The 22,131-nt window shown below is 55.8% G+C and overlaps 1 protein-coding gene across 3 annotated transcripts in view; it reads right to left on the bottom strand.

Moving 5' to 3' along the window:
* Positions 1–21,448, bottom strand: part of COL11A2 (collagen type XI alpha 2 chain) — a 28,972-nt gene extending 7,524 nt beyond the window's left edge. The window contains exons 1-48 of one of the 3 annotated variants that reach the window (XM_006202136.4): positions 21,148–21,448; positions 18,335–18,484; positions 17,988–18,198; positions 17,362–17,524; positions 15,774–15,965; positions 14,828–14,905; positions 14,123–14,185; positions 13,283–13,462; positions 11,087–11,146; positions 10,945–10,986; positions 10,650–10,712; positions 10,258–10,332; positions 9,683–9,769; positions 9,365–9,421; positions 9,143–9,196; positions 8,998–9,051; positions 8,837–8,890; positions 8,611–8,664; positions 8,356–8,409; positions 8,230–8,274; positions 8,071–8,124; positions 7,632–7,676; positions 7,383–7,436; positions 7,141–7,185; positions 6,950–7,003; positions 6,663–6,707; positions 6,378–6,431; positions 6,205–6,249; positions 5,939–5,992; positions 5,512–5,619; positions 4,417–4,470; positions 4,067–4,120; positions 3,934–3,978; positions 3,794–3,847; positions 3,630–3,674; positions 3,432–3,485; positions 3,277–3,330; positions 3,001–3,054; positions 2,479–2,586; positions 2,243–2,332; positions 2,010–2,063; positions 1,671–1,778; positions 1,433–1,540; positions 1,240–1,293; positions 1,084–1,137; positions 794–901; positions 509–562; positions 197–250 (exon numbers count right to left, since the gene is read on the bottom strand). In XM_006202136.4, coding sequence (XP_006202198.2) covers positions 197–250; positions 509–562; positions 794–901; positions 1,084–1,137; positions 1,240–1,293; positions 1,433–1,540; positions 1,671–1,778; positions 2,010–2,063; positions 2,243–2,332; positions 2,479–2,586; positions 3,001–3,054; positions 3,277–3,330; positions 3,432–3,485; positions 3,630–3,674; positions 3,794–3,847; positions 3,934–3,978; positions 4,067–4,120; positions 4,417–4,470; positions 5,512–5,619; positions 5,939–5,992; positions 6,205–6,249; positions 6,378–6,431; positions 6,663–6,707; positions 6,950–7,003; positions 7,141–7,185; positions 7,383–7,436; positions 7,632–7,676; positions 8,071–8,124; positions 8,230–8,274; positions 8,356–8,409; positions 8,611–8,664; positions 8,837–8,890; positions 8,998–9,051; positions 9,143–9,196; positions 9,365–9,421; positions 9,683–9,769; positions 10,258–10,332; positions 10,650–10,712; positions 10,945–10,986; positions 11,087–11,146; positions 13,283–13,462; positions 14,123–14,185; positions 14,828–14,905; positions 15,774–15,965; positions 17,362–17,524; positions 17,988–18,198; positions 18,335–18,484; positions 21,148–21,229 — 3,582 coding nt within the window. In that variant the 5' untranslated portion in view covers positions 21,230–21,448. The remainder of the gene's footprint in view (positions 1–196; positions 251–508; positions 563–793; positions 902–1,083; positions 1,138–1,239; positions 1,294–1,432; positions 1,541–1,670; positions 1,779–2,009; positions 2,064–2,242; positions 2,333–2,478; positions 2,587–3,000; positions 3,055–3,276; positions 3,331–3,431; positions 3,486–3,629; positions 3,675–3,793; positions 3,848–3,933; positions 3,979–4,066; positions 4,121–4,416; positions 4,471–5,511; positions 5,620–5,938; positions 5,993–6,204; positions 6,250–6,377; positions 6,432–6,662; positions 6,708–6,949; positions 7,004–7,140; positions 7,186–7,382; positions 7,437–7,631; positions 7,677–8,070; positions 8,125–8,229; positions 8,275–8,355; positions 8,410–8,610; positions 8,665–8,836; positions 8,891–8,997; positions 9,052–9,142; positions 9,197–9,364; positions 9,422–9,682; positions 9,770–10,257; positions 10,333–10,649; positions 10,713–10,944; positions 10,987–11,086; positions 11,147–13,282; positions 13,463–14,122; positions 14,186–14,827; positions 14,906–15,773; positions 15,966–17,361; positions 17,525–17,987; positions 18,199–18,334; positions 18,485–21,147) is intronic. The other 2 variants (XM_072945252.1, XM_072945253.1) reach the window with 2 other exon arrangements.
* Positions 21,449–22,131: the final 683 nt, after the last annotated feature.

Below are 22,131 nucleotides of genomic sequence, written 5' to 3'. Positions count from 1 at the left end.
ATTGCTTAGGGGAGGAGGTACCCTGCCGACGGGCAGAGCCTGAATGAGGGCCTGAGGTCACAGACAGTGGGAGGGAGGCCTTCCCAGGGTCCAGCAGCTTCCCGTGGCCCCTGAGATGAGAGTTTATAGTCTGAGGAAAGTGAAGCAGAGGACTGACCACATTTATCTGAAGGGACAAGGGGCTGAGAGGACTCACATCAGCTCCATTGGGTCCAGCTGGGCCTCGAGGTCCTGGGGGGCCGGGTGGTCCCTGGAGAGAAACAGACACAGGGATATGGGGAAGGGAAGTGAGAGGAGATGGATGGATGCACATGAACAGTGGAGGGTTGGGGGAGGCAGAGGTTCCTGGGCGAAGGGGACAGCCAGGCCAAAGAACAGCAAGCATGCAGGCTGCTGTGGGGTCAGTAGCAGTAGACTTTTGGGGTGGGGGATAGATGGGCAGGAGGGTGGCTAGTAGGTGGGGCTGGAATCAGTAGGGATCACACTCCATCAATGGGGTCACACTCACCATAGGGCCCACGTCTCCTGTTTCTCCCTTCTCTCCTGAGGGGCCTGGCAAACCCTGCGTGGGTATACACAGCACAGACCCAGGTGACCAACCCACCTTAAGCACAGCCCTAGGCAGATGGACACCCCAGTTCCGTCCCCCTCAGATCCCACATGCCCCCCACCTCCCTAGTCCTCTGCCCCCACCTCCACAGTCCTCATCAGCAGGGAGCTGGCCGGAGGCCCAGGCAGACATCAGCTCCATTGTGACCCCACCGCTCAGCCCCTGTCTCCACCCCCAACTCACCTGTAGACCAATGGGTCCTGGGGGCCCATTGAATCCTCTTGTTCCTTCATCACCTTTGGCTCCAAAATGCCCCTGGGGACCCCGGGCTCCAGGCTCCCCATCTGCTCCCTGAGGTGGGAGGAGGGCAGGGACAAGGACATGGAGATGGTCATGGGTCAGGTGTTTTCTAGCTACAAACCCCACACAGAGCCAGGCACCAGGCCAAGGGTCCCCAACTCCCACCCGCAAGCCCAAGGGCAGAGGGGAACTGAGGGCAGAGCAGAGGCTGCGGATGGCACACCAGCACTCACCGCTGCTCCAGGCTGCCCCACAGGACCGAGGGGTCCAGGGGGTCCAGGAGGGCCCTAGAGGAGAAAGAAGAGTCAGAGGTACCAAGACAAGGGGAGAGACCAGGTGAGAATGAGGTTAAAGGCCAGAGGTGAGAAGTCAGAGGAGTGGACACTTACATGCTCACCCTTGTTCCCTTTAGTGCCCTTCTGTCCAGGGTCTCCCACCTCACCCTGGGAGGAGAAGGCAGGTGAGATATTAGAGAAAGGAGAGGGTGGGCTGGGGAAAATGAGACAGGGATCGGGGACCATGACCAGATCAGAGATCTCATCCAGAAAGAAGATGGAGTCATAGGTCTGTGGGTTTCCTCACCTTGTCTCCATCCTCTCCTGCCACGCCTGGGGGTCCAGCAGGACCAGGAAGCCCCACCGGACCCTGAACCCCATCACGGCCAGTTGGACCAATGGGGCCCTTCTCACCCTGTGGGAAATGAAGAAAGAAGTCATGACCTAGAGATGGCCCTCACCCTCAAACAGCCCTACAGAAAACCCTCCGTAACCCATCAGCGCACAGGCTCCTCCCAGGTATCTCCCCTGGGACCCACACTCACCGGGACACCTTTCTCTCCTGCTGCTCCAGGGGGGCCCTGAGGTCCTGGGCGCCCTGGGGGACCAATGGGTCCTCCAGATCCTGCTGAACCTCGCTCCCCAGGGGATCCCTGAGACAGGAGATGGAGTCAGACCCTCAAGGAGCCCGCAGCCTACCCATGACAGCAGACCCCTGACCATGGGTCCCAGGGGAACAGCCCCAAATCAGGTGCATCATGACAGACCCTGGACTCCCTCTGCCCAGTCCCACAGCCCTGCCTAAATCCAGATGCCCCTCTCCATCCTCCCTCACCCACCCTCTTTCCTCATTCCCCTCTGCCTTTCAGGGACCCCGGACTCACTGCAGGGCCAGGGGGACCAGCCGGACCTTCATTTCCCTTCAAACCAGCTCCACCCTATGAACCAGAGGTTGGAGACAACAGACATGAGACAGGAAGGTGGGACACCACAGGCGTGGGGTCCAGGAGACATGCAGGGAAAGATGAAGGTAGGGGAGATGGGAGTGGGGGTGACGATGAGGGGTGCCAGGATGTGGGGTGACTTGTTACAGGCAGTCAGGTGGGGTCACACTCACAGCAGTGCCAGGGAGGCCTCTTTCTCCTGGGAAGCCCCTTAGACCAGCAGGACCATCCTTCCCTGGGGCCCCAGGGGGACCGGGGTCACCCTAAAAGGAAACAAAGGTGATGAACCACAGCATGCTCCCAAACCAAGCAGAAAGATCTCAGCCCCCCTCAAATCCCCAACTGCCTGTTTCCTTCAGCACCCCAACCCCGGTCCCCCAAGTTCCCCTCTGCCGAGCCCCTTACTGACCTTTGTTCCTTCTTTTCCAGCTGTCCCAGTCAGTCCCTGCTCTCCAGGGGGGCCGGGCGGGCCTGGGTGACCTCTCTCCCCCATGGGCCCAGTTTCTCCTGCAGCTCCCTGGGAAAGAGGCAGAGACTCCAATCTCAGACCCTCCACCTCACTCTGGCCACCTTAAAATACCCCTCTAGAACCCCTTTCTGTCTGCCCCAAAGCTCCTGGGGAATTCCTGGGTTTCTCCTAGGCCTCTGTTCTGGTTTTAATTCCCCAGTGTGGAGTAGTAGCTACACCACCTTGCTTCCCTGCTGGGGAAACTCCTCTTCTCCAAGATGCAAGAAGATGAGAACTGGTCCAGGAAACAGTCTGATATTTGGGATCCCTGCTCCAAATCCCAGCCCCCACCATTCACCCAGCCCCAGGGCTCCAGGTCAGGCAAAGGAGAGGCAGGGGCATGTGATTGGGAAAAGGGAAAAGAGAGAGGCAGACAGACTAACTCCAGGGCCTGGAGACTTTCTCTCCAGAGGGCAGACGTACCTGGGGTCCCACCACTCCTGGGGGGCCAGGGGGGCCAGTCTTCCCTTGGAAACCCTGAGGGAAGAAGAGAGGAGATGCCCTCAGAACACATGGCCAAGCGTGGACACTGGGTGCTGGCTCTCAGGGTCCCAGCGTAAGGGCAGGGTCACCACCCAGTCCTTGGCTGTGGTCTGAGCAGTGCCAGGATGCTCTCCACTCTGCCAGGAGAACTTTCCTGGCAGGCCTTCTGGACAGCTCTGGAGCTGGAGGGTCTGAGGGCCCAAGGGCATCACTTACCACTTCTCCTCTCTGGCCTGGATGTCCCGGCAGCCCGTCCTTCCCAGGGGGACCCTGGAAGGAGTTCAGATGTCAGTTGAACTCCTAGTTGGGAAGGGGGATGGGGAAAAGGACTCACAGAACCAAGGCGGGTCAGAGGTCAGAGGTCAGCTTACTGGAGGTCCCTTGGGGCCAGGAAATCCGTTGGGGCCCTGAGGTCCAGGGAGACCCTAGAGACAGAGCTGAGTTGAGTTAGGAGAATGGGGAGGGGCGCTGGGCAGGGGACACAGCCTCCTCCCTGAGGTGAGAGGGAGCTGGCTCCACTTGGGCTCCCTGGGGAGCTTTGGGGGACAGGAGGCTCAAGCCACACTCACCCTCTCTCCAGGGGGCCCATGGGGGCCATCACCACCCGATGTTCCCTGTGGGGAAAACAGAGAGTGAGAGGAGCCGCCTTCTAGCTGTCTCCAAGGCCGGAGGAGTTGAGCAGCAGCTGGGCTACGAGACAGATGGAGAATGGAGCCCGGCCAAGCCCACTAACCTTAGCTCCAGACTTCCCAGTGGCACCTCGGGGTCCCCGCTGGCCCCTTGGACCCTAGAGAAAGGAGAAGGGAGTTGCCAGAAAAACTCCAAGGCACCCTTTTGCATCTTGAGTTGCATGTCTCTCCCCGCTGTACTCACCGTGGGGCCCCGCTCTCCCCGAGGCCCTGATTTCCCCGACAGGCCCTGGGGAATGAAGCAGAGACAACACATTACCCAAGGGCCCCCACAGAGCCACCCCTCCCTGTGCACCCCTTCTCTTCCCCCAGCTCACCCGGGCTCCCTTCTCTCCACTGGCTCCAGGAAAACCAGGAAATCCCAGGGACCCCTGGTGAGGATGAAGAGGAGAAAAATTGAGAAGTCATGAAAGGGGAGGGCCTAAGAAGGGCGCAGGGGGTCAGGAGAGGTGATGGAGGCAGCAGTGTGGGAGACCCAAGCCCTGCCAATAACTAGGTGTCCTTGGACAAAGCCTGGTGCTTTCTGGGCCTCTGTCCCCTCAGGGGTAGAATAGGAGTTGGCTAAATTCTCCCCAGGGTCCCCCACTGCTCTGTCAGTCTGTGCTTCCCGCAGTTAGGAGTCAGGGAAGGGAGAAGGAGGAGGCGCACAAAAGGGGCATTGCATCACCTTGGGACCCTGGCGTCCGGGGTAGCCAGGCAGACCGGGAACACCCAGCTTGCCCTGTGGAGGGACAGAGAGCAATTAGGAGGGAGAGGATCCTCCTTCATCCCTGGAGACCCCAACACTCAGAGGTGGGACCCAGCCCCGACCCAGCAACACTCCTTACCAAACCCCTAGCCACTGGCCCCTCATTTCCCGCCCCTCCACGGGCTGCCTGGCGTTTGTAATCTCTCTTTCCTGAAAGTGGATTTTCTGCAACTCTGGTGCTGGAATCGCGCCTCCTTAATGTTTGCAGCTCCATCAGGTCCTGAAGGTGCTGTGATCTCATCCCTTCCTACCTGTCACCCCTCAGCTCCATCTTCCCCAGCACACACTCCTGCTCCACTGGGACCAGTCCCTCTGCAGACCCCACATCGCCTCCACCCCTTGGCTCAGCTCTGCACCGCCCAGCTTCCCGCCATGCACCCCCTGCCTCCCGATGCTTCAGGGCCTGTCTTGTGAAGACAGCTGTAGAGCGGAAGTTCGGAGCCAGGATTCTGCAGCCTGACTGCTTGGGCTCAAACCTTGGCTTTTGCCCCTCACTGGCTGAGAGATTAAGAAACATCTTAACCTCCTGGTGCCTAGCAAAACCTCTGCAAAACAGGACTGCAAGGGCACCCACCCCACAGGATTGATATGGCAAGTCGGCCCAGTGCCACACACAGTAAGGGCCTGGGGAGGGTTAGTGCTGAAGATCTCAGAGCCCACCTCCTCTCTGACTCTCTTCCTTCTCAGAACCCCTGCTGTGCTGAATTGACACATTTTTATTCTGCTTTGCAACTACAGGTACCCTCTGATGGCCACTATGCCTTGTCCCCATCTATCTGTTGTAAACTCTTCATGGCAGGGACTTTTCCTTGATTTCTTATGTATGCCCCCTTCACCCAGTGTCCTGGAGGTGCCATATACACAGGGAGGAGCATAATTAATGCATGGTCATCTTCGATTGACTTGCTGACCTCAGCCATTGGCACCCCCATAGCCACCCTGATCCCGGTGCCCAGACCCCCATTCCCTCCCTGCCCTAGAGCACGTGGACACAGATCCCTCATCCCCAGTCACCTTCTCGCCTATAAGCCCAGGAGGCCCAGGGTCTCCAGTGGGTCCGGTGCGTCCCTTTGGCCCCTCAGGACCATCCTCTCCCCTGGCACCAGGAACTCCAACCTCGCCCTGGGTGAGAGAGTTAGAGAGATGAAGGACAGGGACTGGGGGTGGGGGCTGGGCCCTGAGAGGAGAGACAGGCCCCAGAAAGGCCAAGTGGGTTTGGTGAGGGTCCCAGAAGTCACTCAGGGAGGCCCCAGGGGCAGGAGAGCGTTGTGATTGGAGAGCCGGTGGGACCAGACTGTGGCGCTGTGTTCCTGCTAGGACCAGGATCTAAAGGGAGCAGGAGAGTCTGGGGTATCGAGGGACAGGCTGGTAGTTGGGGGCTTCAAAAGGGAGGATCATTAGCACTTAGAGTTGGGGGTCCAGGGTGGGGGTTTCTACTCACCCTGTCGCCTTTCACACCCATGTCACCTTTGAATCCAGGAAAGCCATCCTCGCCCTGAGAAAGACAGGGGGTGAGAGGAAACCACAGATGATGGAGGGTCAGGGCGTGAAAATGGAGGATTTCAGAGAATGTGGGTGGAAGGGTAGATTTTAGGAGCTGGAGGGCAAAGCTGAGCAGGCTGGCGGGAAGGGAGGAAGGAAGAGACGGGCAGAAAGGTGGAACTGGGGCAGGGCAGGAGTGCTGGGAATCAGGGAAACACTGCTCACCTTTTCACCTTTATGACCCTTCAGACCCCGAATTCCGTCCACACCCTAGAATCAGAGTGGGGATAGAGACAGAGAGATTAGAAGGGGAGGTTGGGCTGAAAGGACCAAGCTCCAGAGACCCCAGCTGGCTCCCCTGACCTCAGTCTTTATCTCTCAGCCAGGTGGTCCGTTACCTTGACACCTCGAGGTCCCGGGTATCCCAGAGGACCCTGAGGTCCAGATGGACCCTGGAAGAAGAAAGAGAGGCATCTATAAAGGGGTCTCAGGGTATCACTGTAGGAGTCCCAGGGGGTGGGAGGGAGAAAGGGAAACAACAACACGAGTCTGGACAGGGTTACAGGGCGTGGGACCAAGGGACTGTCAGAGCCACGTGACGAGACAAGGAAGTCCCAGGGACTCTGAGGCTCAGGTCTGCGTGGGAACCCTTTGAGGGTGAAAGGAGGCATGGAAGATCTCACCTGGTTTCCTTTGGTTCCAGGGGGACCTTCTTTGCCGGGGTGACCCTGGGGGTAGAGGAAAGACAGCCTGACCGCTGACCCCTGTCACTGTCCCTGCAGCCCCTCCCTACACTCCAACCCAAATGCCCCTGTGACCTAATGAAACTGATGGACCATTGGCGGGCGCCACCAGTGACCTCCCAGTGCAAGGGACACACAGTACAGATACTCACTGAAGGCATTTGGAGGTCATTCATGGGGGTGGAGGGTCAAGGGGAATTTGTATTAAGCGGTGGGGACCCACTTACCGGGGGCCCATCTGAGCCTGGCATGCCAGGGAGCCCTGGTTTCCCTCGAGGACCCTGCAGGAAGATGAGGAGGCCCAGGGTCAACAGAGGGGTCAGGTCTGAACATGTCAAAAGTCCCAGCCAGACATCTGAGACACCCCTACACCCTGCCTTGGCATATCCACTGTCCCACAGATCACTTAGTCACTTACCTTCTCTCCATGAGGGCCAATGGCACCCTGGGGCCCGGGCAGACCCTAAACACAGGGAGAGAGAAGTCACAGAGGTCCCCCAGGGGTGGGCCTCTCTCTCCCCAAGCCAGCGTCCCCCATTCAGAACATGAGCAGCAAAGGCTTGAGACTCTTAATTTCCTTTCCCCATCCAGGGTCTGACCCACTGCGGAAGCCCAGGGGAAGTCACTAACATTGGGGAGGGGGTGGACAGGACCACTCACCTGGGTCCCAGGAGTGCCCTGCTGTCCAGGAGGGCCTGGCTCTCCCTGGGGACCCTAGAAACAGGCAATAGGCAGGGGTCAGAAGGAGATGTTGACAGAATAAACAGGGCAGAAAGCTGAGTCCCAGCAAGGCCAGCAAGAGGGCAAAAACCAGAAGCAGGCAGGGGGTCAAAATGGTGGCAAGGGAACAGGATCTTGTCAGAGACCCCAGGGACTAAGGGTCAGTGGGGTCTCCATGCCAACACTCACCAAGCTTCCTTTGGGACCATGGGGACCATCCATGCCTCGGACTCCCTGAAACATGAGAGGGGCGTGATCAGGCTGGAAAGCAGGCCTGGGCCCTGGAGGGACCTGTGGTTTCTGTGAGACCCGGCCATTCCAGAGGGTGGGATGGGGCGGGCGCACAGCGGTCAGACCTCCAATTCATCCCAAACCTAAGCAAATAGAGCCAGCCCAGATCCACAGGGCGTGGGTCTGTGGGTTTGTGGGGGTTTGTTTTGTTTTTCTTGAAGATTTTTTTTTAGTATGCTCGGAGTCACTGGTGCACTGCACCATCTGGCCCTGCGAGGGCACCTGAGGGTGAAGGCTGAAGCGGGGTTAGGTGGGGGCCGGGGAGGAGGAGCTAGAGGGGTTAGGAAAGGTAGAGAGTTGATGAGGGCAGGGTCAGAAGTCAGGGACAGTCATTTACCGGGGGTCCAGGAATCCCAGGTGGGCCTTTGGGGCCAAGGAGACCTCGAGGTCCCTGCATTCAGGTGAGGGGAAGAGAGGGCATACGTGGGTGAGAGAAAATGTGTCCCTTTCCAGCATACACAGAACCACGCCCCCCAACCCAAACCCCACAACTCACCGACTCTCCAGGCAGCCCCCGAGGTCCAATCTCCCCATCGTCTCCCTGGAGGAGGAGGACACAGTGAAGCAGCCTCACCTTCCAGACCTCACCATACCAAGCCCCTGTCCCGGGCACAACACTCACCCGCTCTCCATCCTCACCAGGGGGCCCAGGAAGGCCCTGGGCACCAGTATCACCCTGAAAAATGGGCAAACAGGTAAGAGGGGTTGCAGAGTCCCCAGCATGGCAGACATGATCGTCTTCAATTAACCAACAATTTTATTCCCTGAGCTCCCACTGGGACCCTCAGCCTCCTTCCCTTGTCTTGACATCCTACTTCTGCTCCCCTCCACAGATCTGCCCCCTCACCCCAGCACCCTCCACCCTCAATATACTCACCCTGTGTCCCTTCTCCCCAGGTAGCCCTGGGAGTCCATCAAAACCTCGGTCACCCTAGGGAGAAGAAGGGCAGCCCAGGTGAGGTCCCAGCCCCTTCCCCACCCCTCTTCTCCCTGTTGCGTCCTGAGTGGGGAGGGAACTGGGGGACTCGGTTATCCCCAGAAAATGAATGAGCTCAGGTGGGGCTGGGAACTACGGGCATCAGAGAGGGGCCCAAGCCTGTTACCTTCACTCCAGGTTCTCCAGGCATCCCTCGGGCTCCATCAGCACCCGCTCGGCCCTGGGGGTGCAGGGGAAGTGTCAGAGAAAGCAGGGGCACAGCGCTCTACACCCCGTGCCCCATCTCCCATCTTCTACCCACACCCACCCTACCCCTGGGTCACTTACCCTTCGCCCAGCCTTGCCGGGAGGGCCTGTGAGGCCCTGAGGTCCTCTGGGACCCTGTGAGGCAGAGGTTGGGGGAGGGTTAATACGCATAGACAGAGGAGGCGGCACTGGGCTGGGGGTCATGTGGGTGGGTGGGGGGTGTCACCTGAGGTCCTAGGTCTCCAGATTCTCCTTTCAGGCCAGGGCTCCCAGGTTGTCCCTGTGAGAGAGAAGAGAGGGCGGCTATGCCGAAGGACACACCCATCGGTGGCCTCAAAGCCCTCCCCCAAAGAAGCAAAATAACCTTCAACTTGGTCCTTTTCCAGAACTATCCATAGCCCCCCCCCCCACATAAAGGATCCCCTGTCTCAGCACCCCACTCACTCACCAAGGGTCCAGGGCGGCCTGTGTATCCCATGGGGCCAGGGGGTCCACGGAGTGCCAGCTAGGGGGCCAGGGAGACAGCAGAGCTGAGGCAGAGGCAGCTGGAGAGCCCCCAACCCCAGTTCACCTTCCAAATTCACTCTCACACTCCTAGTCTTCATTCCACTGCCCCATATGCTCCCAAACCTCCCTCTCAGCCCCAGACAGATCCAGACCTTCCTCTACCCTACTTTCACCCCAGCCTACACTTCCACCCTCTCCTAGAGTCTTCCCTTTCCCACCATGCCCCTCCCTCCACCAAGATCCCTTCCATCCTACACACCCGTGCCTGCTGCAGAATTGCCTGGGCCTGAGCCTCCTGGGCCGCCACCACGGGGCCCTTGTCACCCCCGCCACTGCCAAACCGGAACTGTGAGGCAAGGAGAAAAGACCCAGGTTCTTCCAGGAAATCCATTTGATCGTCCCAGCCAGAGGTGTCGTTCAGCATTTGTGCCCCATCTCCCAGGTTCTGGGACACTATCTCCCCTGTGCACTCCTCCAGCATCTTCCATAGGTCCCAGATAATCATTTAAAGCTTTCAGAAACTCAAGTCCTGTCCTCTTCCCCCACTCTCTGGCTTCTGCTTCTCAAAAGACTCTTCTTTGGTTCTAGACCCCCTGAAATTTAGTATTTTCTGCCCAATTCTAGATGATCCAAGTTTGGTTCTAGAAGATCTATATTTGGTTCTAGGTCATCTAATGAGGCCCTAAACATTCTACCTCCAAGATCAAACTCTTCGGGCTGATGGTCTTTAGAAACTCCTCCTTAGCTTTCCTGACCTTGTGGTTCTTGGTGACACAAAACATAATTCCCCTGCCCTCCCCATTCAGCCCATTCCAGAACCTAGAAGACACTCACTGGGAGCATAAAGGCTGTGCCGGGAGGGCCAGGGGCCCCATCTGATCCAGGGAGCCCTGCTCGGCCGGGGGGACCCTGGAGGAAGGAGAGATGAGGATAGGGTGACAGATTGGGGGTTGTTAGGGTCCTGGCATCATTTTGAAACCCTCCTCAACAGAATAAATGTAGACCTCAGATCTTTCCCGAGATTTCCCCACACCCCCATGGAGAAAAATGATGGTGAGACTCCCCTCCCCAACCAGAGTCTGCCCTCTTTTCTGGGTGCTATGGGGCACAACAGCCCCTCACTCATTAATCAGCCAGATAATGAGAAATTACTGAACATGATACCCCTACTGGGTACTAGTGGCTCCTCTGCAGCCCTCCCCACCACACACAGGATGCTGTCATACCCTCTCGCCAGGGTCTCCAACTGGGCCTGGATTGCCTTGGATGCCAGGGGGACCAGTCAATCCCTGAAGAACAAAAGAAGAGGGGATAGGGTGTGGGCACTCAGATAGAAGACGGTTATGTGGTTGAGGGGTGGTCTCTACAGAAGAGATCTGGGAATCTGGGAAGCTTTGATTGGAAGGATGCTCCGGAGTTCTAAGAAGGAGGCCTGGGCATATGTGGGGAAGGTACAGATGAATGTGTAGGCATCGTCTCTGTGAAAAGAATGGAGGCAAATGGGTCACAGCTAGAACTCACCGCAGGGCCTTCTGGACCAGGGGGCCCCTCCACCAGCATGCCCTGTGGAGTCAAAGGTTAAAAGTGAGAGGCTATAGGGCTAGCACCCCCACCTCCTTCCCTTCTTCCCACTGCCCTCCGCTCAGTGACCAGGGTGACTTACAGGTTCCAGCACTGCAGGCTCCCCCTTCTCTCCCTTCAGCCCCCGGGGTCCACGGGCAGCCTGAGGGAGACACACATGTAACCCCCAGTGGGGCCTGTGAGCAGCCAGGACACTAGGACTGCCCCCATCCCAGTGGCAGTCTCAGGTCCTCTAGAGACCTCTCTGACCCTACCTCCAAGTCCCCCAACCCTCCCCTAAGACTCCATCTTCACAGACCTCCCAGGTCTAGCGAGGGAGACCTCAGGGCTCTCCAGCCCCCAATTCCCAGCCCCACCTCAGCAAACACAATCACCTCATCTCCCTGAGAACCTCTCAAGAATGTCCCCAGACACTTCCTGGGATTCCAAACTCCCCAACCCTCCAAACCCTCTTCTGGAGGACTATACCTTATTCCCCAAACTCCCTCTGACCGCAGGAATCCTTGGCACCTTAAGAAACCATAGCTTCTTCACCTTCAACTCACCAAATAAGAATCTCTCTAAGATTGTGGATAGATTTTTACTTGGGTTTGGGGGAGCTCATGCATCCACATAAGAATCTGTCATAATCTATGGAGACTTTCTCCAGAAAAGAAAAAGTGTATGCCCTTATGCACAAAATTTTCTTTAGAATTTCAAGGAGTTCACAAGTAAAACTCCCCAGAGGTTAAACGTTCATACTCTAAGTAGATGTGGAGAGCAGTCCCTGCTGATATCCCAAAATTAGACCTCATAACTGGTTTTTTGGAAAATACAGCTCTTGGGCTCAGTTACTCAAGTCCCAGAGCAGAGCCCCTCAAGTCCTCCCAGTTCCTCTCCCATCAAGGATGCTACACCCTTCTTCTGGCCCTCATGTATACTTCAAGCCCACCAGTAGCCTCTCTTCCACTCAGATGCCCACCCCCAAATCTGGAGCCAGAACCAAGATAAGGACAAAGAGAAGGGAGGATATCCTCCAGCACCTCCCACTCTTCAACAAAGACCTTCAGAATGCCCCCATCTACCTCCATCCGGACCAAACAATAATGACCAGTTTCCAAACTCTCCCATATCCCACACTGACCCTAGATTTCCAGAAAGCAGCATAAGGGAAAGGCAGCAGAGGGTCAGAGGTGGCAATATTAGAGAAGGGAGGGTGGGCTGAGTCAGCAGGTTAGAGGTGGCAGCTCCAACTGCAAGGCAGGCAAAAGATGAAATGAAATAGACAGGAAATATCCCCACTGATAGGGAGTGATTGAAAACATGGGACACAATTAAGGGAGACAGAACAAAGAGACAAACATTTGGAAGCAAGAATGATACCAGGGCCAAGAAAAATTAAACATGGCCAAGATGGCTAGAAAATGAACCGGATAAACAGGAAGTGGTTGGACAGACAGGAAGCAACCAAGAAAAGAGGATCCAGGAAGTGGACCTTCAATAACAACATGGCGACCATGACCAAGACAGAAAAGAAATTCACAAAGCAGACAGAAAGTGCTTCTTGGAAATGGATTATGACAATAAAGGCAGTTTTTCCAGCAAACACAAATATCAAGGCTAGTACACACAGGAAGTGGCCATGATAAATATCTAGGCCCGCAATGGAAACTTTATGATTTGGATGACCTGAGACACATAGGAAGTGGCTTATTATCAAAGTATAGGACAGCATGAAAAACTAGAGCTGAAACACAAATAACAAGTCCCTTCCAGTCCCATCTGATCCAGTCACCAGGATGGATGCCGTGGCTGGAGAAGACAGGAGAGGGCAGACAGAAAGTGGCCTGTAGGTTAGAAAATCTGACAGACGAAGTTACATTGTCTGGCAGCAACATGGATAAGAAATTGTTTTGACCAAGAAGAAATGATGGAGACAGACTGAAAATGGACACAAGGTAGGAGCTTATTGACCAAAAATTTTATGAAATCTAGTTTGATTGAGACAAGAAGTGTCCAAGAAAGACAGGAAGTGGCCATAGGATAAAACAACAACAACAAAACCAACTGCCCTGGACAGAAGGATCCATAAGGAGTCATAGCGTAAGTAAGTCACTGGGCAAGGGAAGGCAGGAAGTAATATTTTCAAGCATCAGACACATCTTATGTGAATAGAAAATGGCAAACCACCAATGGGAAGTAGTTCACAGACAACAGACAATAAACAAAAAACAATAGGAAGCAATTCTGCTAGCTCCCACTGGAGGTCAAGAATGGAAGAGGAGCTCCTTTCACTTACGGCTCCTGAGTGGGCTGTCTCCGCAGAGAGGGCAGGGCCAAGCTCCGTCTCCTCACGATAATCGTCCCCATAGCCATAGGTGTAATCGTAGGGCCCTGCTGGGGGGTCTGTGCCACCCTCCCCATATTCCTCTGTCAGGAACCTGTCGGCTGTGGAGGGGACCTGGAGATCTGTCTGCTCCTTCCCGGGGATGGGGAGGGAGGGGGTAGACAGGGGCATTAGGGCCCAGAGGAGGTTTTCCTTGGACCCCAGAGTGTGACAACTCCAGCCCAAAGGATTCTGAGGGTAACTCGGACAGGAGTTTTCCTCCCAAGAAGAGCAAGGGGAGCAGTTGTATAGAAGGGGGTTGGCCATCAAAGACTCCAAATGAGGAGGGGTGTCCAGAAAACGGGCCCAGGTGGAAGAAATGATGGGTAAGAAGAAAGTGGCCGGAGGGCTGGACATGAATGGACAGCCCATGGACATAATCAGAGACAAAAGAGCCCAGGAATGACTAAAGAAATGGATGGAAAGACGGGGAGAAGAGAAAAAGTGACACATTGGACAGAAAATGGCTCCTGGGAACCAAAAGTAAAACCACTTGACACTAACAGGGAGAGGAGGTTACTCCAGAATCAAAGAATCATGGCAGGAGACATGGACACTGAATAAAAATGGCTGTACTGAGAGGGACAAACAGACCGATAGGTCTTGAGTGACCACACAGAAGGTCATACATGGACATGACAAAGAGCCCTCCGGCCAGAGGAGGGGCTAATTCATCAAGACGCAAGGGGCAAGGGAAGTGGGTCATAGACACCCACCGTCCCCAGCTGGGATGAGGGAGGGGGATGGAGTTACCTCCTCAGGGGGTGGCGAGGGGCTTGACTCCAGGATTCCTTCCTCTTCACCTGGGGTGGGGTCCTAACCCGAAGTGAGGGGGGAAAGAGTAGCATGGGGTGGCAAGGAAGGAGAGAGGTTAGCAGAAAGGGAGGCAAAGCAGCACCTCGTCCCCCCTGAGGGCTGTGTCTGTCTGTGCTGGGGGGTGGGGGAAATCACAGATCTTGCAGCCCCTTTGGAAGGGGGACGGACTGGGGAGAGTGAATCTCCAAGGCCATAGAGGTTTGGGGGCAGAGATCTGGATACCCCGGCTCTACCTGCCGGTAACCGCTGCCTCTGGTCCTGGGGGGGCCCCGGGCAGTGGGGGGAGCTGCCCGCCGAGCTGGGCGCCAGGAGAGGGGAGGCTGGCCCCGGGCTGGGCTAGAACTTCCAATTCGAGAGGACCTCCGGCCTGGTGAGGGGGATGCCTGCCGGGCCGCTGACCTCTTGGCAGGTAGGGTAGGCTTTCGGGGAGGGGTCCGACGCCCCCTGGGGGGAGGGGGAGCCCTGTGGCTGGGGCTTGGAGGCCGCTGCAGCAGAGAGACATGGGAGGGGGCAGTGAGGAAACATCCATGATCTAAATATCAGGTGGCTCTCCCCACACCTTGGGAGGGGAGGAAGACGGCACAGGTGTTTGCAAGGGGTGGTGGGAGGAATGGAAGAAAGGAAGGGGTCCCTCAAGTTTACCTGATAATCAGGGGTTGTCCCCGCAGTCATCACATCATAATAGGGGGGCTCGTAGTCATAGTAGAGAGACTCAATGGACTGGGGTTAGGGAAGGGGCAGTGGGAATAGGTGGGGAGGAGGGGAGGGTGGGGGAAGGAAGGATTGGGGGGAGATGAGGAAGTGGTGTGGAAGTTGGGGATGAAAGGAGGGGCAGGGATCAGGAGAAAGATGGGGAGGGGTGAGAAAGGGGTGGGAATGGGTCCCACATGTGGGACAGAAGTAGACATGATTAAGAGATTGACCCTCCAATCTTCAGACCACGGACCCCCGATGGTATCTGCCACCCAACTGCCAAGATTCCACCCAATCTGTGTCTCCCTTCCCCTTCCCCCACCACAGCCCCTTATCCTGCACCTCCACATGCAAGGGGCCAGAGACTCGGCCCCCACATCCACACTTGCACAGACCCACTCCTCCTTTGGGATTTCCTCTACTGCATACTCCTTCCCCATTTCTCCTCCTAAGTCTTACCATTTCAGCTTCTTCCTCCCTGCTTCTGTCTCTCCCCTCCTCTGCTCTCCCATCCTCCATCCCCAAGTCTTACTCCCACCCTCCACTGTATCCCAATCTCTTAATTCAAGGAAGGCATGGAAAACCCAAGGACACAATTCCAGGAAGACTAGCAGAGGAGACATAAGGAGGGGACACAGTTCCCAGCCACGAATTCTTCGTAATAACTCTTTTTATTTTTAAATGAAAATAAAAAGGTTGATGAATGAGGACTGGGAGGAGGGGGTTGTGATGAGAATAGAGGGGATGGTTGGGGAGGGGCAAAAAGGAAGGGAGAACAGGAGCCCAAAATAGGATGGGGAGCTCTGGAACATTGTGGGAATTCCCCTGGGGACATGTGAGGGTGTCTTCCCTCCCTGGGGTGTACTGGAGGTTGGGGTTGGCACAGCTCCCTCACCTGCTGCTGGGGTTCCTGGTTTTGTGGCCTATGAAGTCTTGATGGTTGCTGCTTCGGAGATCTCTGGGATCTGTGAGACTGTTGTTTCTGAGGTCTCTCTCTCCAACCCCTCTCACACTCCAGCTCCTTCTGTTCACATGAATCGTAGGCAGCTTGCACCCCCGGAACAATGACAAGTTCCTGGACGTCACCCTACAATGGAGAAGGGCAGAGAGGGCTTTAGAAAGACAAAGGGTATAGTCTTGGATACAGGGTAGGAGGCCAATCTAAGGTAAGACGATAATGGAGAAGGTCATTATCAACCTTCCCACATGCACAGTTCTTTGCAGTTTTCAAAGGACCTTCTCATTCATAATCCCTTCACAACAACTGGGAAAGTCAGTAGGACAAGGATCTTTATGCCCATTTTCCAAACACATTCCATCCATAAAAGTTGAAAGAGGTAATGACTGACCCAAGTCACTCAAAGTGGTACAATCAGAACTAGAATTCAAGCCTTCCAACTCTAAGTTCAACTCTTGGCCTATCCCCTGCCCCTGTGGTAATGCATGAGCCTTTTTTCAGAGGCTTCTGGAGACCGTGGTCCAACCTTAGTTGCAGAGTTTCTGGTTTCCAATGGCAGTAATGGTGAGAATTCTCAGGACCTTTGGAAATGGGGGAGGGGGGAGCCATGTCTGACTTCCAGTGGCATTTATTTGTGCCCACACATGGTGCTTAGCGCACCCTGCATAGTGTTGTAGTTTGGGGATACTGTCTCATCTCTAGAGTGGAACTGGGAGCTCCTTGGGATGATAGAGACCTTATACTATTCTTCTGTGTTCTCCTTGGCACTGGGCCAGCAGGTATTCAGAAAGCACTGACTGGCTGGGTGGGTGGATGGATGGATAGATAGATGGGTGAGTAGGTGCGTGAATGGGGGCTCAAATGCATGACTGAATGGGAGAGTTGATGGATGGTGAATGAGTGAATGTATCCATGGGTGGATTGGTGGGTACATAAATGGGTGGTACAGTGTAGACAGAAACAGATTAGATGGATGGAATTGAATAAATGGCTGGATGGAGAGTGGGTGGGTGAGGAGATGGGTGGGCAAATGGGTGGCTGGATGCATGCATGGGTAGATGGAGTGGGTGGGTGGATGGATGAGTGAATAGGTGCATGGATGGGTTAATGGATGGAAGTATAAATGGATAGGTAGGTGATTTAAAGGAAGGGAGTGGCTGAGCAAGGGAAAAATGGGCAGGTGGGAGGATACAAGCCTGAATGCTTGAGTAGGTGGGTGAGTGTGTAAATGGATGGAAGGGCGAATGGATGGGTGGAAAGATAAATCCATTGAAGGGATGGATGGATGGGTGGATTAATGAAAACTGAGTGACAGAATAAGTGGCTGTGGACAATCCTGCCATATAAGTGGGCACTTAGTTTTCCTATAGAAAAAAATTAGCCCTGCGAATAAGAAATGGAAATAGAAATTTAGGAGAGGAAAAAGTGAAGGGTTAGGGCATAGGAAGATGGAGTACTGAGGTCAGAAGGGGAGTGGACACAAGATACAGGAGAAATCACGCCTTGCTCTCATTGCTCTGCTTACCTCAAAGACTTCTTCATCCAAGATACGAGCACCAAAGATTATCACTCCAAGGGTATCCAATACTGGTCGAGCACTTCGGGGGAGGGGCCGGGTGACTCGTTTCTTGCAGTCAATTATGAGGGTGACAGACTGGCCCTTCACAGCCACAGCCACACGGTGCCACCTGGTCATGGGATATGGTGTGCCGGGGGGAGAGGTTCAAGTGACTGACTGAAGAGGGGAAGTCAAGGGGGCTGGGGAGCGACTGATGGAAGGGTCGACAAGCCAATGATAACAAGAATAGCAATCACAGTAGCCACCATTTATCGAGTGCTTATGATGCACCAGAAACCATGCAACAATTTTATCTTTTGATTCTCACAATTCTATCATCTCTATTTTTCAAACCGAGACTCAAAAAAGTCAAGTAAGACACCCAAGACACAAGGTAGTACTACAGGCAAGGATTTAAACTCTAAAGTCCAAACCAGGGGCTAGAAGTGACTGAAGTTTGGGCAATGGGTGAGTTGTGGCCCAAAGAATTGGCAGGGGTTCCTAGATTAAGGAGTGAGGGTTCTGGGGGTGAGGGCCAGAGGGGAGCTCCTGAAAGAATAGGCCAGATGGAACAGAAGAGCAAACTGACTTACTTGCCATCTGCTAGGCTGAGGCCTCGGAAGACAGGCTGAGCTGGAGGTTGAGGCCGGCCGGTCTGGTCCTCATATAAGAAGCGGACAGGTCGGCCAAGCTCCAGGCCCAGCTGTCGGACACCCTGGGCACTGTAGAGTGTCAGCAGGGGAGCCTGGAGGCCAGGGCGTGTCCGGACAGCAGTCAGCAAAGAGAAATCTTTGGGAAAGCCTCCTGGTACCCGAGAGAGACACACACAGGTGGAGTGAGAAGCAAAACGAGCCATAAACCCCTTCCCTTCTGGTGTCTGATCCCAGACCCCACCTGGTGACCTCCCCCAGCTCTCACTGCTCCAGCAGGTCACCCATACCTGGGAAGAGCTGGCGGGTGGGTGCACTGAGCTGGGCAGGTCGGGACACTCGGTAGGCCACATCAGATGGACAGATGCCTCTCGCCTTCCGGACACCATCAGGGAGGGAGGGGAACCTCAGGGCCCGAAGCAAGTCCACAGGGGGTGCACCTGGGAGAATCCACGAGGATCAGGGGAAGGGACACACTCTCAGGAGGATCCAAATAGGGGACATTTGGGGTCAAGAGCTCAGCTTCCTGCGGCTCAGCCTCCCTGGAAGACAAGTCACCTCTCCCTGACTTGCTCCTGAACAGGGCCTGAATGGATGGAAAACAAGAGACACCTGGCCAAGGGCAGCACTGACCCTGCATTCAGCTCCATGCCCAGGACTGCGCCCCTCTCTCCCATCCTGTCCCCATCCCTCTCCCTCTGTCTTTCAGCCTATGAATCTCTATTTTCTCTCTTAATTTCTCTCTCAACTCTCCACCCATCTCCCCTTCTCTCTCTTCCTCTGTCACTCTTACTCTGTCTCATACCTGTTGGTGTTTCTCTCTCCCTGACTCGCCTGTCTTCCTCTGTGTCCCTCACATCTTTCCCTTTCCCCGTCTTTCTCCCTCTCTCACTCCCTTTCCATATCTGCTGGTGTCTGGGTCTCTGGCCTCTGTCCCATGTCTCCAGCACAAACAACATCTGGGCAAACAATCATTCTGGGCACAGGAGGTCCAGGGGGGCCATCAGGGAGGGGGCAGAGAGGTGGCTTCATGGGGAATGGGGCTTCAAGCTGCTGCAGTTCCAGTGTCTGGGCATGCAGAGGAAGGAGATACAAGAAAGAGCCACCCCAGGAGCCTGTGCCCCTGGCTGGTGAGATGGGCTGGGGGGCGGGGGCGGGTGGGGAGCCTGAAGCTGCCACGCGGAGCCGGAGCAGGTCCAGGGCCCAGAGCCACACATCTGTGGATCCCATCAGAGTCTTTACCCAAAATCCGGGCAAGCTCCCCACACCTGGAACTCCAACACTGCCCCACCACCCCCACCACCCACTATCCAAAGATTCAAGACTCAGGCCATCAGCCCTATTCACCTTGAACTCAGCTTCCGAAGAGTTCAAACTCCCAGAAAAACAAAGGTCACCTCTCCCTCATTTGCTCCCCCAATACACATACTTCTCACACCATCAGCTCCAGATTGGAAAAATCCCAAAGAAAGTTCCAGCAAAACTTTCATAAAAGTGTCGGGCAGGGCAGGGGCCAGAGTGATCAGGAGAGTGGAGCTGGGTGGGGTGGGTGAGGTGGGGCGGGCAGGCAGAGAAAAGGCCCTTTGAGTCCAGAAGCCGGGAAACCACGGCCTTGCCCCCTCCCACCCCCCTGCCCTAGCCTGGCCCCCGCGTGTGGCAGCTCCGCAAACACCAACACACAAGGGCCGCTTTGAGAGACGAAGGGTAAGTGAGACAGAGACACAGAGACTCACAGAGACCCCAGGCCAAGGAGACCTCAGAGGCCCCCATCCTCCACCAAACCCCAGGAGAGTGCAGTTCCATCCTATAGACAACCTACCCACACGTCTGCCCACCCATCTTTCCTCTTCAAGCCACATATGTGGCCCACTGTCTCTGGCCTCAATCTGCCCCAGTATCCCCACTGGTTGCCCTATCACCCCTGCACCACTCTACCTATGGCCCCCGAAATGCCCCATTCTTTACTGTTATGAATTCCACACTAATTCAACCTCATTTTTTTTACTCTTATGAATCCCACACTAACCCATTTTCCTATAGAGTCCCACCTCTACCCACTCAGCCATAAAGTAAGAGACAGTCATCTCAGCCGTCTCCCTGCCTCAGTGCTAAAGGGTCCCTTTTCTCCCTAAAAAAGACTCTTAGAATCTACAGACAATCCACTTCAATTTTCTATCCCTAAGCCTCATGCTCCTCCTATCTGGAAAGTTCTTCCTTCTGTAATCTAATCTAAATCCTTTATGCTGTTATTCTGACCATTTTCCCCCCAGAACAGAGAAGAAGTGAATAATCAAGTTATATGCAAATCAGCATGGAGTGGGGGGCCTGCCTGATATATAGGTACTCCCAGCCCCTTCCTCTCCGGTGATGTCAAACCCCCTTTCCTAGGAGACAGTACTTCTAGATGCTGGGGGAAAGAAGAAAAGATTGGGGTTGTGGACACTAGGGACCCAGGGAAGCCGGGCAGGCCTGAGGGGGAGGGGTGGGGTAGGAATGCAAAGAGTTGGCTCCTGCCTCAGACACCTGATCCTGGCCTGTCCAGCGGCCGTCCTGTTGGCAGCCAGCCCCAGTGCTCCCCAGAGCCAGCCGCGTGGCAGCATCGAGGGCGGGGGGGGGGGGATCCTGTCAGGGAAGCCAATGGGACAAATAGTCTAGGCATCCTTTCTTTCTCTACTTACTAGGCTCTGCTCTGACCCACAGATGCTCCCCTCTTACTCCAGAGATACAGACAGAAAGACCAGAAGACATATATGCACCCCTCACCCATCAACACTGGCATCTATCCCTGACTCCAGCACAGGCTGGACCACCTTGGCCCAGCCAGAGGACCCCAGCATCCAGCCCCACTGACGAGCTCTCAGGTGATCCTCCACCTCTCAGCCTTACCTGCCCTCCCCTAGTCACTTCAAGGAGAGAAAGAGATCCTCACCCTGACTCCAAGAAACACGGATGTCCTGCTCTCCAGCCTGGATCCTTGACTCCCCAAATGCCAGTCTGGGATTCAGAAGCTTCCCCTCTCCCCAGGCATCAGCTGTCCCCTGCCCCGGAGGTACTCGGAGCTCCAGCCTGATTCCGATGACCCAGGCGTTGGGATTCCCCTTACCTGCCCAGGCCCGAGCCGCGCTCAGCCCCAGCACCAGCGGTACTAGCAGGAGGAGACGATGGCAGCGGCTGCACCGCTCCATAGCTGGCGCCCCGAACGCCAGGTCCCAGGGACCCAGGGGCAGCTGGAGGCGCTGGATGCCCCGAAGCTGTCAGGAGAGAAGGATCAGGCTCCGACGCCGGGGACCCGGGGAAGTCAGAGGCTGTCGGTTGGCGACAGCTCTCAGTGGCCCAGCTCCATGCAGTCAGACGCCGTCGGGGGCCCGGCGCTGCTCCCTCCTCGGTGGCCGCCGCTCCTGTGTGTCCCCGGCCACCCCAGCGGCCAGAGCCCCCACCTCGCTCCCGCCCCCGGCCCAGCCCCCGCCTCCAGGCGCCCGCCCACAGCCACCGAGGGGAAACCCCACCCTTGATCTCCACCTGGTTGGGGGGGGCGTGAATGGGAACTCTCCCTCACTGGCCCTCGGATTACTCGCTTCTGCTTCTTGAAGGGATCTCAATGATCTGTACCCTAGGATTCTCTTTTCGGGAACCCCAATATCTCTTTCCCAGTCTTTTTCTTTTGGGGGAACCCAAATGTCCAGTCACAACACCCCTCCCCCGTTCCTCCTCCTTGGGGACCCAGAACCCCCGTTCAGCAGAGTCCTGGGCGGGGTTTAGGGCACAGTGGGAGGGGAGAGGCGGGTCTGGGGGTCCCTACCTCGCCCCCACCCCATCGGGTCTCCATAATTATTTCCCCTCGCCCCGCCCGGTGTAATTACAGAGCCTGGCCTGGGGCAGGGGTATTTATAGACAAGGCTATAGATAGTGACTAGAGACCTGCAACTCGACGGCCACGGGGAGCGAAGGGGGTGGCGAGGAGGGAGGGTGGTTAGAGGAGAGGCCAGAGACTGGACAGACCCACAAACAGGCTAATCCAGTCCAAGGAGATGAAAATGGGGGACGATGTAAAGGGGACCGGGAGCCCAGGTGAAAAGGCACCCAGTGG

Source organism: Vicugna pacos, chromosome 20, assembly GCF_048564905.1.
Source record: "Vicugna pacos chromosome 20, VicPac4, whole genome shotgun sequence".
NCBI classification, from domain to species: Eukaryota; Metazoa; Chordata; class Mammalia; order Artiodactyla; family Camelidae; genus Vicugna; species Vicugna pacos.
The sequence above is the reverse complement of the archived record's forward strand: the minus strand, read 5'-3'. Positions and strand labels throughout refer to the sequence as shown.